The sequence below is a fragment of the Schistocerca americana genome, chromosome 4 (genome assembly GCF_021461395.2).
Source record: "Schistocerca americana isolate TAMUIC-IGC-003095 chromosome 4, iqSchAmer2.1, whole genome shotgun sequence".
NCBI lineage: Eukaryota > Metazoa > Arthropoda > Insecta > Orthoptera > Acrididae > Schistocerca > Schistocerca americana.
The window spans coordinates 430,948,351-430,965,391 of record NC_060122.1 but is presented as its reverse complement, the minus strand read 5'-3'; the positions used below and the strand labels follow the sequence as shown (position 1 = coordinate 430,965,391).

General features: G+C 40.2%; 1 protein-coding gene and 1 pseudogene across 1 annotated transcript in view; one reads left to right on the top strand and one right to left on the bottom strand.

Moving 5' to 3' along the window:
- The window catches only part of LOC124612834 (alpha-aminoadipic semialdehyde dehydrogenase-like), a 134,997-nt gene that overhangs the window by 50,654 nt on the left and 67,302 nt on the right, over nucleotides 1–17,041 (bottom strand). The window contains exon 4 of the mRNA XM_047141261.1: nucleotides 8,043–8,258. Coding sequence (XP_046997217.1) covers nucleotides 8,043–8,258 — 216 coding nt within the window. The remainder of the gene's footprint in view (nucleotides 1–8,042; nucleotides 8,259–17,041) is intronic.
- LOC124614390 lies at nucleotides 15,369–15,485 on the top strand (annotated as a pseudogene).

The following is a 17,041-nucleotide window of genomic DNA, read 5'->3' as shown; positions in this document are numbered from 1 at the left end:
GTTCCTACTATCTTATCCTCTTCAAAATCAAAATTTTTAACTTCAGTTTCAGTAACCTCTTCCTTTCATCTGTATCTGAGATAACAATCCCTTTGGTCTCTTGTAAGTGGTTGATGTAATTGTTTGCAGTTAAGTTCCACATTTCTGCATACACAGGCACACTTTTTTCAGAAAAATAAACACATTGCCTACAGTCATGATAACCAACCGCATATCCTTTTGAAGATTTAGCATCAGACTTCTTCCATTTTTGCATGAGAATTCCATTCCAAATATCACCAAATTATCAAAATTACCTTTGTTCTTCAAGAAATCTAAATTAAGGTCTTACCTTTAATTTTAATAGAACCAATTCAATTCAGAGTGTGTGATACATGCAGGATTGTCTCACCACAGAATGCTTTTGGTATGTTTTCAGCAGAGTAGAGCCAAGAGTGTGCCCTCTCACATAGGATTCTGCTTTCCCAATCACCAACTCCATTCTGTTGGGGAGTATATGGTGCAGTAATTGAATGTTTCAGTCCAGTTGAGTGAGTAAACCTATGAACATTTTTACTATGGAACTTCTTGCCAATGTTTGTATATAATTCCTTCACAGTAATGTACAATGCCTTGGGGGTGTAGTGCAGATTGGAAAGTAATGTGATGCTTGTAATCAATATATAGCACTCATATGTAGAAAAAAGGAACTGTAGTTTTATTTGCTCATGGAGCTTACATGGTGAGGATTACCAGCAGGCTGAGGCAAGGTATCTACAGTAGCCCCACTGTCATCTTTGAGGAGAAGAGAAATGCAAAGGTAAAGAAGACTAGCTATTTAGCATCTGCTCTGGCAATGACAGGATGGAAGAGAATGATGTTCTTCAGCCATGGCTCCAAAAGCCCCTCAGTCTGACAAGTTAAGTGATCCTCGGAGCAATCTGATTGGCTGGACAGCTTTGATGATGACAATTCCACCTATTCCAGTGTGAAATTGTTGATTATTGTTGCATCAATGGACAGGTGATTGATGAAAGAGGCAGCCTCTTTGTAAAATTTAAACAATAAAAATTTCTTATACTTGGGGCCAGGGGACATATTTTACATCTCTGGTCCTCTCCCTGAAAGAAATCACATTTGGTGAATTCAACTACCTTAATGGGGTGTTCAATCTAGCAGGTAACAATATGTTAATACCATTTAAGAATTCAAATCTTGAAATGTGAGTACAATTTTTACATCACTGTGCTCTGCCTACAGTTACTAACAGAAGACAGTGATGGGGGTGGCATTACAAATATAGCTGGTGCTGGTTTCAGATGGTTTTAAGGAGTAAAAGAAACTGAAGCACTTGTATGACAAGGATTAGAACAAAATTAATATTTTTAGTGGTATCAGAGGAGGTAATAGATCCGATGTGATTTGTAATGGAACAGGGGCCACGAGACATTGAAAAGCCTCCCCATCAGAGAGCAGTCAATCTTTTTAAGATGATGTGGGCATGCATTGTCCAATGTCATGGCCGAATAACCACCAGAGTGACACCAATTGGTTGACAACTTGATGATAAGGCAGATCAAAATCAAAGGACAGAATTTTGAAACAACTGTTTGTTTTAGTTGCAAGAGTGTAAAAATAACTCATGACAAGTAAACATCAAATGAACAAAAATGCACAATAATTAATTAACTAAGAAAACTATTATTTGCAGAAGTCACCAGAGTAAACAATTCATAAGACAATTAAAGAATACTAGTTACAATTAAAGCAAACAATCCCAAATGGGATTACAAAATTACAATTCATGACAGTTGGAAAATAAGAGTTGTCATTGACTCTGCACTTCACCTTGATACAGTCCAGTGGAACTAGAAAAAAAGACTTGATCAAATGCATTTGACTACATAAGTAGCATGTGCTATAGCAGTATTTAATCTTGCTCATCAGAATACCAAGCAGGGTGGTAGTCATTGCAGGAACAGTTGTTTTAACTAAAATATGGCACTGGTGGAGTGCCAAATATGGATGACAGCACAGTCTAGAGTGATTTGTTGCTGCTCCTGTGCCATCAACTGATCCAAGGAATTGAGCAATTTGATGTTGGTAATAGCCAGAAGAACCAATGAGACAGATGTGAACTGAGAGAGAACTTAAATTTCGGTATGAATAACAGGGATGTTTCAATAGCAGCATTCAAAGTTTCTTTCAATTGTGTGGAGAATCAAACTCCAGGTCCCACAATATCAAAACCAAATGCTTTGAATAGAAGTCCTCTGTTATTCAGCATTATTGACTATGTGTGTGAAGTGATATTCTGATAGGACAGGGTGCGGCAGAACCGACTAAGCAGTTTCTATCGATTACCACTGGGGCTGTGGTGGGGGTAGGCAGTTGCACTTAGTCTGCCTTTGTTCAGTCATTGACCCCATTTCAGTGGCTAATATGGTCTGTCGTGCACATCATGGTTTTTGTGTTCATGCTTATTATGAAAACAATAGATCTATGATCGCTACACTTTGAGTTTTTCGGCGACAGTTCAACATTCCATGCAACAATGCCGTTCCTAATGCAAACACAATTTGGTCCTGGGTTCAGCAGTTAGAGGAAACTGGTAGCACACTAAGAATAGATATACATAGCCAAGGCAGGTCCATCAGAATGCCACAAAATGTACAGCGGGTGAGAACAGCTGTTCAACAATTGCTGCAACATTCTGCTCGATGACATTCTGTTGCACTGGGGAGTTCAGACCGCAGTTTGAGAAGGCTTCTGCAATGCGATTTGAAGTTCCATCCTTTCAAAATAATGATTGCTCAAGGATTATGCCCAGCAGACTACACTGACCTTCAAAATCTGTGTGAGCAAATGCTTGCTCAGATCCCTCTGAAGGCAGCTTTCTTCAGTAGTGACAAGGCACACTTTCATCTTAGTGGGTGTGTGAATAAGCAAAACTTTCGCTACTGGGCTAAAAGTAACCCTTGAATTATTCATGAAAGACCGCAAAATTCTCCTAATGTGACAGTGTGGTGTGCCATATCACAGTTTGGCATGGTAGGCCCTTGCCTTTTTGAGGAGGAAGGAGTGGCCGTGACAGTGAATTCCACACGTTATGTTTCAATGTTGCAGAATTTTCTACAACCCATAATGGGTGAGATTGTTGAAGAACATGGACTGGGGAATTTGTGGTCCCAACAGGATGGAGTTACTGCTCACACAGCTCAAATTTCACTTGATGTTTTGAGAGAAATGTTTCTGGGATGCCTCGCTTCTTTGAGGGGAGATGTCGAGTGGCCTGCACAGTCACCAGATTTGAGCATTTGTGACTATTTTCTTTGGGGATATCTGAAGGAAAAGGTTTTCAAAAGCCACCTTTACATCCTACCAGAATTAAAAGAGTGGATTATTGACGAAGTAAATGCTATACCCTGTGATATGTGTGCAAGAGCTGCTCGAAACTTGACGGATTGTCTACAACAATGTATTGATGCTAACGGCCGCCAACTTGAGGACATTATTTTCAAAACTAAATGAATGTAAAATGGTATATTGTACTAATTTTAATATTCTGTATTATGACAGCTGTTTCAGATTATACTACTCTCAAGTAACATCTAGTTTGATTTGACATTCATAATGCATTTATAGTAAACTGTCACTGTCTAATTTGTAAAGATTACACGAAAAGCAGTAATTATAAATGTATGGAATACATTTTGTCAATTATTTGATAGTTTATTACTATAAAATACAATTTGACATTTACTTGACAGTTCATTTACTCTGATGGTATATAAGATTAGATTAAATGAACAGTCAGGTAAATTTCAAATTGTACTTTATAGTAAAAGCTATATAATGCTATACAACATCAGAGTACATGAACCATCTTGTAAATCTCAAATTGTGCTTTATAGTAAGTGAAATATCAAATAAGTGTTAATACACATTCCATACATTTATACTTGCTATACATAATTTAATCTCTGTGAATTAGACAATGACAGTTCACTAAAGATGCAATATGGATGTCAAATCAAGCTAGGCCTCACTTGAGAATGGCAATAAAGCTAAAACAGCTGTTGTAATAAAGAATATGAAACTTCTTGCAGCTTTTTTGGACCTCTCCTTTTGAAAATTTTATACAGAACACTTGTAGACTGTCAAGTCAGGAAGGTACCTGAAAAAACTACCTAAAAATTATGCATTTGTGTTGCATAAGATTTTCATATTCTATCAAACTCTGTGTGCAGATTATTAATTCTAGAGAAATAATGACCTTTTTTGCAGGAAATTTAATGTAGTTTAATTTCATACTGACATTTGTGTATATTTTACTTAACATTTTGAGAATTTTGACAGCATAAAATTAACAATTCCAACTATGAAATTACTGTGCTTGTAATGGTTAAGTTTTGATCAAATTGTCAATGTAATTAATTTCTGTGTAATGTTTAAAATGGTTTTTCTTTGATTAATATCAGGAACACATTTAAATTATTAATGTTAATGAAGTAGCCTGCTTAGCCAATGGCAACAAATTACTAAAAATCATGACTAGTGGGAGGTGAGTGTGGGTATGGCTTTGAATGTCACTCTAAAATTGTGGCCTTTAGTGAAAACATATCACAGAACAAAATTAAATTACATTAAATTTCTTACAAAAAAGGTCATGTTCTTTTTTTTTCTAGGACTAATAGTATGCATGCAGAGAGTGAGAGAAGATGTAAATCTCATGTGACGTGCATGCAATGTGGCCTAGGTGGCTGTTGTGGACTTATTGTTAACAATTACATTTACACCCTATATAATAACATTGAAAACACAATTACTTTCAAACAAATAAGAACACTTCCTGTAAGTCAGCCCTTTTTATCACCCAGTCTTCCCTCTTCTGTATTTTCCAAGATACTAGCAGTACCCAGTTTAACACTCTCGAGATGGGCAATGTGTGTCCTACATCAAACAGATTGTACTGTCGGCCATTTCTCAGCTTTGTTAATGTATTTCTACACTTGTCTTCCATCTATTGTCTGTATAAAGGTATTCTATGATGCTCATAATACCACAAAAAATATGGATGGCAGCACCTGTCACTCATATTGGTGGGAAAGGCATACAGGCAATACACGCACTGTACCTCACGAGGTGATGTTAGTGCAAAGGGCATTGACTGTTGTCTGCTACATGCTTTGTTTTGAAGATGATCTTACAGTATAATACTGAAAATAGAAACTAGCTAGCTAAAGATCTAATTAACCATGAAAATAAAACATCAATTTCCCATATGAGACCATTTACTGTCTGTGAAATGGAAAGACACTAGGAATGTATTTCTTTTGACAACAAAACACAAAATGAGTGCACCCAATGTCAATGCCAGACTAAAATAAGAAATGACAAAAGATGAAACCTGCCTGTCTTTTGTATTATAATAAAAACAATGCTGCTGTTAATCATTTGCCCTGGTAATGGATTATTAGCTTTTTCAGAGGAAGTGGAAGAAAGTTTTTTTCACTTTGTCATGATGAGGATTGTAAATTTATAAAACCCATGTAAAAAGCTGATGCCTACTAGCAAACATGTTGTTGAATTCATTACTGAATTTGCAACAGCTTTGAAAAACAGAGGAGGCAAATTGAAGCAACTTCAATTAAAGTAGTTCACCTGTAACAAGACTCAGTGGAAGACATTTTCCTAAATTTTTTCCAGCTACAGAAATGTCAAAATGCTACAGAGGAGATGTAAGGTTTGTACAGAACATTCAAAATTTAACTTAGTAATAAGTAATAAAACCTACATTTCAAATAGTTTTGTCTTTAGTACCAATGGTTTTAATTCTATATCCATTTAGGAAACTAAAGATGAAAAAACTTGTTCTTGTGAAATTACATATTTTATTCCAATATAAAAAATAGGTCACTCATGTATGTCTATGCTTCTTTGCAGTGTTTCATAGAAAAAAGCTCCTGTTTCAAATACAATAACCTGAAGTAAATTCTGTGCAGTAGAATCTACTTGACTAAATTGAGAAAAATCTATGAAAAAGTGCAGTATCAACCAGATGAACAACACCTTAGCTGCTCAATCCTCAATGTGCTAATGCCATGTTCGGAAGTGATTTCTCTTTACACCAATGGGCTCTTTTGCATGTACCTGACACATCATACATGAGATAACTACTCTTACCAATGGACAGTAGCATTCATAGAGAGAGGAGATGTACATCTGTGAAACATATGTGCATGAACAATACATGTTTCAAAACTGAGCTGCAGTGTGTAGTAATTTGTTCTTTGGGCTACACACCTCACTGCATCTTCTAAATCAGAAGTGATTGCCTTCTTGATAGATATTAAACATTATTAGTCTAAACTGGGTGGGCTTCAATACACAATAAAAATAAATGCTTGCAAATTTCACAGACCCTTAAATATTTTGTAAAAATGAAAAGATAATTGGAAATTTAATACATAAAAGGTTCTGAATTTTTTTTCTCATTAGTAGAATACAAGTTATGATCAAAATAAGAGTAGTATTTAAGACTGTGCACTTCATAAATGTAGCATGTCACACAGCTACAGTCTCAGAAGATCATCAAACAGCATATCACCACACCACTACCTAATATTTCTCTCACTATGTAAATCAATAAAATAACTATTGACAGCAATATGAAAAGGACAGATTGCTTCTCACCATACAGAAGAGACAGTGAGTTGCAAACAGACAAATGAAAAGACTGCTATAAACTTAAGCTTCCAGTGAAAAGGCCTTCTTCTGAAGCAGAAAACACACACACATTCTCAGAAGCATAACTTGCACATACATGACCTCTGTCTCTACCCACTGAAGCCAGACTCTCATGAGACCAAACACGCATGACCATTGTTTCTGGGCACTGAGGACATAGCTTACAAAACACTCTTGTAGCTCCATCTGGTGTGGAACCCATATTAAATAGGACTGAAAGGGCTTGTTGAACTTACACAAAGAAAGGCAGTATGAATGGTCACAGGTTTTCTAGAACCTCAGAAGAGTGTAACAGAGATACTGAAAAACCTGAACTAGCAGATCCTGATTAGACTAATTACAGCAAACAAACTGGCACTTGAGCAGCATTTCTTCCCACAGTCCATATGCAAATGAAACAGGGAGAAAGTCCAATACATTTTACAATGCAAAGTTCCTTCTGCCATGCACTTCACAGTAGTTTGCAGAGCACAGATGTGCTTGTAGAATGCAAATTTAGTACCACCCATGGCTTTTTCTTGTGAACCGTGTATACATATTTGCTTCCTTATTCCATTAATGTGTACTGTAATTTGTACAATGTATTGAGATATTACTGGAGCATGAGCTCATCATAACTAAAAGAAATTTATCTATAACTAAGATTCACTCTGAAAATTATACACACCAAAGAGTGTATGAACAGTGGCAAACATAACGAAGGGCATGAATCTAGCAGCTGTCATATTACTCTGATTCTGTTGAAGTAATCATTTCATCAAAAATACAAAATGTAACTCTGTCATCTACACCAACATTCATCCATTACTCAGTTAATCTGTCATGAAGTGTGATATAAAATGTCTGAGAGTGATGGAACATTAGTAAGACACTGGATTCATGGTTAGGAGGGTGACAGTTTAAGCCTTGTCCAGTCATCCTGATTTAGATAACCCAATGTTTCCCTTAACTGTTTAGGGACACAGCTGAGTTCTTCCCTCATTCTTCATTGATCTGAACTGCTACATCTAGTGATCTCATCATCAATATGACTTCAAATTCTAATTTGCTTTACATTTTTTAAACCAAACAGTTGTCATATGAATATTTACTCTGCAGTTGTGCTGTTTATTATAGACTATTACAGTAAAATCACATCTCATTTTGGGTTCATACTCAATATTTCATCTTTTTATCAACTTTAAGAAAAAAATTGGTGATGAAAATATGAATCCTTCACTTTCCTTGAAAATGAGCTTTATGCTCAGTGTAAATTTCTCTTATTAGCATATGGTAAATTTCCCACAAACACACTTAGAACTATATGCTCTTACCTTATGGCCAGCATTTGTGCTACCAGTAAATGCTACCAGTGGCAGCCTAGTATCTTTTGCAATAGCTTGTCCAATGTCAGTTCCGCCAGTGCACAAAGAACAAATGGCACCAGGAAGATTATTTTTTTCTAATACTGATGCTAAGATCTTGCTAGTAGCAACAGATACAAGAGGGGTTGTTGGAGCCCCCTTCCACAACAAAGCGTTTCCACATACCTGAAACATTTTGTGGGTGATGTAAAATGTGTTCCATTGTTTGAAGATTGCTATTTAACTGCAAGGACTAGGTGTAGCACTACTGCAGTTTTTAATAAATTAAATTCACATTGTATCAAAGAAAATACCCAACAGAACAAAAAAGTATTGGAAGCACCTTTATTTACCAAGTTATGTACAGATAGAATATGGATTAAAAATGTTGTCATTGGAGAAATAGAACATAAATGAAAAAGCTTAGTAATAACATCGTAAAAAGACTTAAAATTTACATTCCAACACTCAGAGTTTCAGAAACAGTGTTGTTTCCTCTACATTAATTGAGTTAAATCATTAAATACTAGTCAACCAAGGAAAGAACAAGCCACATGATTCCATCAGATATAAAGAAAAAGGGGGTAGAAAAAACAGTAACTTTGTGAAAGATTTGCAACCAACAATAAATACCAAATATTTTAAAATAACATGAATGTTCTCAATCAGCAGGCAATAAATTGGTGTTTGTGGTTGATTACAGGCTGCAAAAAATAACTATTAAATGATAAAATATGAAAATAAATATAGAAGGTAAAAAAAAAGTGAGCGAGAGGTTGGTTGGCTGGTTGATTTTGGGTGGAGGGGACCAAACAGTGATGTCACCAGTCCCATCAAATTAGGTAAGGATGTGAAAGGAAAGCATCCATGACCTTTCAAAGGAACCATCCCAGCATTTGCCTGAAGTGATTTAGGGAAATCACGGGAAAGCTAAATCAGGATGGCCAGATGCACGCTTGAACTGCTGTCCTCCTGAATGTGAGTCCAGTAAGTGAGAAGTGAGAAAACGAATAAAAATCTGTCTATAAAGAGTAGTCACAATTGTAAATATAGGTGATAGATAATGGATGGGCACTGGGCATAGTAGGGGGGAGAGAGAGAGAGAGAGAGAGAGAGAGAGTGAGTGAGTGAGGTTGCGGGGGGGAGGGGGGGGGGGGGGGAAGGCACGGGAGTTATAAAAAGAGTGCATGAAATGAAGAATTAAAATTAGGTGGAAGACACAAAAGGTAAACATATGGCTGAGACCTTTTTCTACTTCATTGGAAGAAAGCTCAGTTCACACAAATTTAGGAGAAGGGTAGCAGAAGTAATCCACAAAGCTACCATCCATTGTGTCTGACATCCATTTTTTGTAGAATCTTACAATACAGAACAGCATCTTGAACAGAATGACATCCTACATGCTACCCATCATAAATGAGCTGAAAATTGGTCATGCTAAAACCATCTAGCATTTTTATTATGAAAAGCATAGATTACTACTCACCATATAGAGGAGAAGTTGAGTTGCGACAGGCACAACAAGTGGTCTACTGTATGTTTGAGATTTTGGCCAAAAGGTAGTCTTCCAAAGTAGAAAATGCACATCCATACAAGCACAACACACACACACACACACACACACACACACACACACACACACACACACACAGAGCCACTGTCTCTGGCCACTGAGGCCAGATCAGGCCACAGACAGTGGTCATGGGAGCTGTGTGCACGTGTGTGTGTGTGTGTGTGTGTGTGTGTGTGTGTGTGTGTGTGTGTGCATGTTTATATGTTAGAAGGCCTTTTGGCTGAAAGCTCAAATGTACAGCAATCTTTTTGTTGTGTCTGTCTGTGACTCAACATATCCTCTATACAGTGAGCAGCAATCCTTTCATAGTATTGGCATTATTCCATTCTGGATTTTTCCATTGTTTGATTTCAACTAGCATTATTCTTGCATGACATGCAGAAAGCCATAGATCAAGGCAGTCAGATGTATGCCGTGTTGCTTGACTTCTGAAAAAACACTTGACTCAAAGTCATACCAACCACACATTATTAATGAAAGTATGATCATATGGGGGTATCAAACAAAATTTTTGATTGGATTAAGTATTTCCTGGTAGGTAGTATGCAGTGTTATACTGGATGGGGAGTCACTGACAGATGCAACAGAAACTTCTAGCATGCTCTAGTGAAGTGTGTTGGGACCCTTCTGTTGATAGTGTATATTGTTGTTGTTGAGGTCTTCAGTCCTGAGACTGGTTTGATGCAGCTCTCCATGCTAATCTATCCTGTGCAAGCTCCTTCATCTCCCAGTACCTACTGCAACCTACATCCTTCTGAATCTGTTTAGTGTATTCATCTCTTGGTCTCCCTCTATGATTTTTACCCTCCACGCTGCCCTGCAATGCTAAATTTGTGATCCCTTGATGCCTCAGGACATGTCCTACCAACCGATCCCTTCTTCTAGTCAAGTTGTGCCACAAACTTCTCTTCTCCCCAATCCTATTCAATACCTCCTCATTAGTTACATGATCTACCCACCTAATCTTCAACATTCTTCTGTAGCACCACATTTCGAAAGCTTCTATTCTCTTCTTGTCCAAACTATTTATTGTCCATGTTTCACTTCCATACATGGCTACACTCCATACAAATACTTTCAGAAACGACATCCTGATACTTAAATCTTCCTGACACTTAAATCTATACTCGATGTTAACAAGTTTCTCTTCTTCAGAAACACTTTCCTTGCCATAGCCAGTCTACATTTTATATCCTCTCTACTTCGACCATCATCAGTTATTTTGCTCCCCAAATAGCAAAACTCCTTTACTACTTTAAGTGTCTCATTTCCTAATCTAATTCCCTCAGCATCACCTGACTTAATTCGACTACATTCCATTATCCTTGTTTTGCTTTTGTTGATGTTCATCTTATATCCTCCTTTCAAGACACTGTCCATTCCGTTCAACTGCTCTTCCAAGTCCTTTGCTGTCTCTGACAGAATTACAATGTCATCGGCGAACCTCAAAGTTTTTATTTCTTCTCCCTGGATTTTAATACCTATTCCAAGTATTTCTTTTGTTTCCTTTACTGCTTGCTCAATATACAGATTGAATAACATCGGGGAGAGGCTACAACCCTGTCTCACTCCCTTCCCAGCCACTGCTTCCCTGTCATGTCTCTCGACTCTTATAACTGCCATCTGGTTTCTGTACAAATTGTAAATAGCCTTTCGCTCTCTGTATTTTACCCCTGCCACCTTTAGAATTTGAAAGAGAGTATTCCACTCAATATTGTCAAAAGCTTTCTCTAAGTCTGCAAATGCTAGAAATGTAGGTTTGCCTTTCCTTAATCTTTCTTCTAAGATAAGTCGTAGGGTCAGTATTGCCTCACGTGTTCCAACATTTCTACGGAATCCAAACTGATCTTCCCCGAGGTCCGCTTCTACCAGTTTTTCCATTCATCTGTAAGTAATTTGCGTCAGTATTTTGCAGCTGTGACTTATTAAACTGATAGTTCGGTAATTTTCACATCTGTCAACACCTGCTTTCTTTGGGATTGGAATTATTATATTCTTCTTGAAGTCTGAGGGTATTTCACCTGTCTCATACATCTTGCTCACCAGATGGTAGAGTTTTGTCAGGACTGGCTCTCCCAAGGCCGCCAGTAGTTCTAATGGAATATTGTCTACTCCCAGGGCCTTGTTTCGACTCAGGTCTTTCAGTGCTCTGTCAAACTCTTCACGCAGTATCGTATCTCCCATTTCATCTTCATCTACATCCTCTTCCATTTCCATAATATTGTCCTCAAGTACATCGCCCTCGTATAGACCCTCTATATACTCCTTCCACCTTTCTGCTTTCCCCTCTTTGCTTAGACTGTGTTTCCATCTGAGCTCTTGATATTCATACAAGTGGCTCTCTTTTCTCCAAAGGTCTCTTTAATTTTCCTGTAGGCTGTATCTACACTCCTGGAAATGGAAAAAAGAACACATTGACACCGGTGTGTCAGACCCACCATACTTGCTCCGGACACTGCGAGAGGGCTGTACAAGCAATGATCACACGCACGGCACAGCGGACACACCAGGAACCGCGGTGTTGGCCGTCGAATGGCGCTAGCTGCGCAGCATTTGTGCACCGCCGCCGTCAGTGTCAGCCAGTTTGCCGTGGCATACGGTGCTCCATCGCAGTCTTTAACACTGGTAGCATGCCGCGACAGCGTGGACGTGAACCGTATGTGCAGTTGACGGACTTTGAGCGAGGGCGTATAGTGGGCATGCGGGAGGCCGGGTGGACGTACCGCCGAATTGCTCAACACGTGGGGCGTGAGGTCTCCACAGTACATCGATGTTGTCGCCAGTGGTCGGCGGAAGGTGCACGTGCCCGTCGACCTGGGACCGGACCGCAGCGACGCACGGATGCACGCCAAGACCGTAGGATCCTACGCAGTTCCGTAGGGGACCGCACCGCCACTTCTCAGCAAATTAGGGACACTGTTGCTCCTGGGGTATCGGCGAGGACCATTCGCAACCGTCTCCATGAAGCTGGGCTACGGTCCCGCACACCGTTAGGCCGTTTTCCGCTCACGCCCCAACATCATGCAACCCGCCTCCAGTGGTGTCGCGACAGGCGTGAATGGAGGGACGAATGGAGATGTGTCGTCTTCAGCGATGAGAGTCGCTTCTGCCTCGGTGCCAATGATGGTCGTATGCGTGCTTGGCGCCGGCAGGTGAGCGCCACAATCAGGACTGCATACGACCGAGGCATACAGGGCCAACACCCGGCATCATGGTGTGGGGAGCGATCTCCTACACTGGCCGTACACCACTAGTGATCGTCGAGGGGACACTGAATAGTGCACGGTACATCCAAACCGTCATCGAACCCATCGTTCTACTATTCCTAGACCGGAAAGGGAACTTGCTGTTCCAACAGGACAATGCACGTCCGCATGTATCCCGTGCCACCCAACGTGCTCTAGAAGGTGTAAGTCAACTACCCTGGCCAGCAAGATCTCCGGATCTGTCCCCCATTGAGCATGTTTGGGACTGGATGAAGCGTCGTCTCACGCGGTCTGCACGTCCAGCACGAACGCTGGTCCAACTGAGGCGCCAGGTGGAAATGGCATGGCAATCCGTTCCACAGGACTACATCCAGCATCTCTACAATCGTCTCCATGGGAGAATAGCAGCCTGCATTGCTGCAAAAGGTGGATATACACTGTACTAGTACCGACATTGTGCATGCTCTGTTGCCTGTGACTATGTGCCTGTGGTTCTGTCAGTGTGATCATGTGATGTATCTGACCCCAGGAATGTGTCAGTAAAGTTTCCCCTTCCTGGGAAAATGAATTCACGGTGTTCTTATTTCAATTTCCAGGAGTGTATCTTACCCCTAGTGAGATAAGCCTCTACATCCTTACATTTGTCCTCTAGCCATGCCTGCTTAGCCATTTCGCACTTCCTATCGATCTCATTTTTGAGACGTTTTTATTCCTTTTTGCCTGCTTCATTTACTGCATTTTTATATTTTCTCCTTTCATCAATTAAATTCAATATTTCTTCTGTTACCCAAGGATTTCTACTAGCCCTTATCTTTTTAGAGAAATTTTGATAACTTCAGACTTTTTGCAGATTCAGTTACCTATAGTACAGTAATATCTTAAGAAAGCTGCACAAAGGTTGAGTCAGGTACTTATACACATTCAAAATGGGTGGTGCAAGGATTAGCACTTTGCTTTAAATATTCTGAAATGTAAAACATGCACTTCACAAAATGAAAAAAGTGTAGTATCCTACTACTACAGTATCAATGAGTTGCAAGTAGAATCAGCTAACCCATAAAAATACCTAGGAGTAAAAATTTGTGCATATATCAAACTGAATGAAACAATGGAAAATCCAGGATGGAATAATGACGGTACTATGAAAAGGAAAGAGTGCTACTCATTGTATAGGGGAGCTGTTGAGTCACAGAGCTAAAAGACTATTCTAATAGGCACATGAGCACTGTCTCTGGCCACTGAGGCCACACTTAGTGACCAGAGACAGTGTTCAGGTGTGTGTGCATTGCATGAATGTGTGTGTGTACTCTCTATTTTAAAAAAAGGCCTTTTGGCTGAAAGCTCAACATGTATGGCCGTCTTTTTGTTGTGTCTGCCTGTGACTCAACATCTCCTCTATATGGTGTACTTCCTTTTCATAATATTGTTGTTATTAAACAGCATAATGACATAAGTTCAATCATAGATAATGCAGGTGGCAAGCATCAATTCACTGGTTGGACAATGGGAAAATGCAGTCAGTTACAAAGAAGGCTGCTTACAAAACACTCATGCAACCCATCCTAGAATATTGCTCAAGTGTATGTGACCCAAACCAAACAGGACTAACAGAGAATATTGACTGTACATTGGCCCCATAGGGCATGATAGACAAAGTTAGACTAACTATAGCAAGCACAGAGGCACTGAAACAAACATTATTCCCACACTCCAAATATAAATGGAATGGGAAGAAGCCCTGGTCAATGATATATGGGAAGTAACCTGTGGCATACAATTCACATTGGTTTGAAGAGTATGGGTTTAGGTGCAGACTTGAGAAATTTATCATAGAGAGGGTTCAGGACTATCAGATCAAGGATCTGTGTCAAACTGAGTTTGATTCTGAAAGATAAAATAAGTTTCTGGCCAATTCTTGATGAATATTCCTTCTTTAGCATAACTAACCGCTGTTTCATGTAAATAATTTAGGATTAAAGGAAACCACACACACACACACACACACACACACACACACACACACACACACACACACACTAACATGCTTGTGCCCTAACATAGTGTTACTAAATGCACAATTGCATGGCTGCAATTTGGCAGGTGGACTGGATGGGGTGGCTGTTGTGTCAGACTGGATGAGTAAAGGGAGAGAGAGGCAGGAAGAGGGGTTGGGGATGGGTAGTTAGCAGCTTGGAGGAAGGTAGCTGGTTTGCCGACTAGGAACATGGGAGGGAGGGGTGGCATATATATGATGCATGAATGCTGAAGCTAGTTGTGAGTGGTACACAATGAAGGTCATGTGGAGATGTGAACTGGGAAGCAATGATTGGACGGAGAAAGGTGAAACTGTTTTAGGAGCATGTGGGGACAGTGGGTTAATGAAGACTGAGGCTAAAAGGGTTATAAAAGATGAGGATATGTTGCAAGGATAATTCTCATCTATGTAGTTCAGAAGAGACAGTAGAGAAGGAAAGGATTCAGATAGCCCAAGTTATCAAGCAGCCATTGAGCTGCTAAGGCAACGGCCTTGCCACAGTGGATACACCGGTTCCCGTGAGATCACCGAAGTTAAGCGCTGTCGGGCATGGTCAGCACTTGGATGGGTGACCATCCAGCCGCCATATGCTGTTGCCATTTTTCGGGGTGCACTCAGCCTCGTGATGCCAATTGAGGAGCTACTCGAGCGAATAGTAGTGGCTCCGGTCAAAGAAAACCATCATAACAACCAGGAGAGCGGTGTGCTGACAACACGCCCCTCCTATCCGCATCCTCAACTAAGGATTATTCGGCGGTCGGATGGTCCTGATGGGCCACTTGTGGCCTGAAGATGGAGTGCATTGAGCTGCTGTTGTGCCACTGGGTGGCCAACTTTATCTGTGGTTGCAGTTTGACAGTGGCCATTCATTCTGATGGACAGCTGGTTGGTTGTCATATTGTCATAATAAGAGCATTGCAGCAGAGTTGGTATATGCTATGGTTACTTTCACAGTTGTTGTTGCCTCTCATGGGGCAGGAAGTGCAGGGTGGGGGGTACTGGGCAGGTATTGCACCTGGGTCTTCCACAGTGATATCCCTGTGGTGTTGTTAGGAGTGGTGTAAGGATGAACTATGATGTTATGTAGATTGGGTGAGAAGCAGGGCACATTACGAGGGATGAGAAGGATCTTGAGTACGATGTCCCTTGTTTTGGTGGACTCGCATCCGGGAGGACAACGGTTCAATCCTGCGTCCAGCCATCCTGATTTAGGTTTTCCGTGATTTCCCTAAATTGCTCCAGGCAAATGCCGGGATGGTTCCTTTGAAAGGGCATGGCCGACTTCCTTCCCTGTCCTTCCATAATCCAATGGGACCGATGACCTCGCAGTTTGGTCTCATCCCCCAAACAACCCAACCCAACCCCTTGTTTTGGGGCATAATTATAGATAATCAAAGTCCTGGGCATAATTATAGATAATCAAAGTCCTGGCTAAGGATTTGACTCATTTGTTCCAGTCCATGATGGTACTAGTGATGAGAGAGGTGCTCCTTTGTAGTTGATTTTTGGGGGAGTGGTGGGAGAATTAGAAGTGTACAAGAATATGACATGATAAATCTATTTGCAGATTAGGTATGTGAGTTAGGTCCTCTTGGGAGACCTTCAGCACTCTGGGCAAGGGAATTTTCACCCCTGCAAATATGCCATACATAGATCAAGGTTATTTGGAAGGGATGGCAGCTGTCGAAATGCTTATACTGTTGGTGGTTAATGGGTTTAATGTTTACCTACCAACCACCAAAAGTACCAGCGTTTTGACAACTGTCAATCTTTCCACACCAAGGGATGGCAGCTGTCGAAATGCTTATACTGTTGGTGGTTAATGGGTTTAATGTGGACCTACCAACCACCAAAAGTACCAGCGTTTTGACAACTGTCAATCTTTCCACACCAAAAAACCTGTCCCATAGAACCTCACCACCTGTGGACTGCATGTCTGCAGTGATGAGAACTCCCTTGCCCAGTATAGTGAAGGTCTCACAAGGACCTTCACAAACATGTGCTACCTCCCGAACTAAGTCTACAAGCAGATTTCCCTTTCGCCAAGGCCTTATCATTCGCCATGCTCTGAAATAAGGGCCATTCTACCAACAATCCTTTCCACTGCTAATAAGTCTGTATTCCATTGCTGATACAACCTGCAGGATATCCTTGT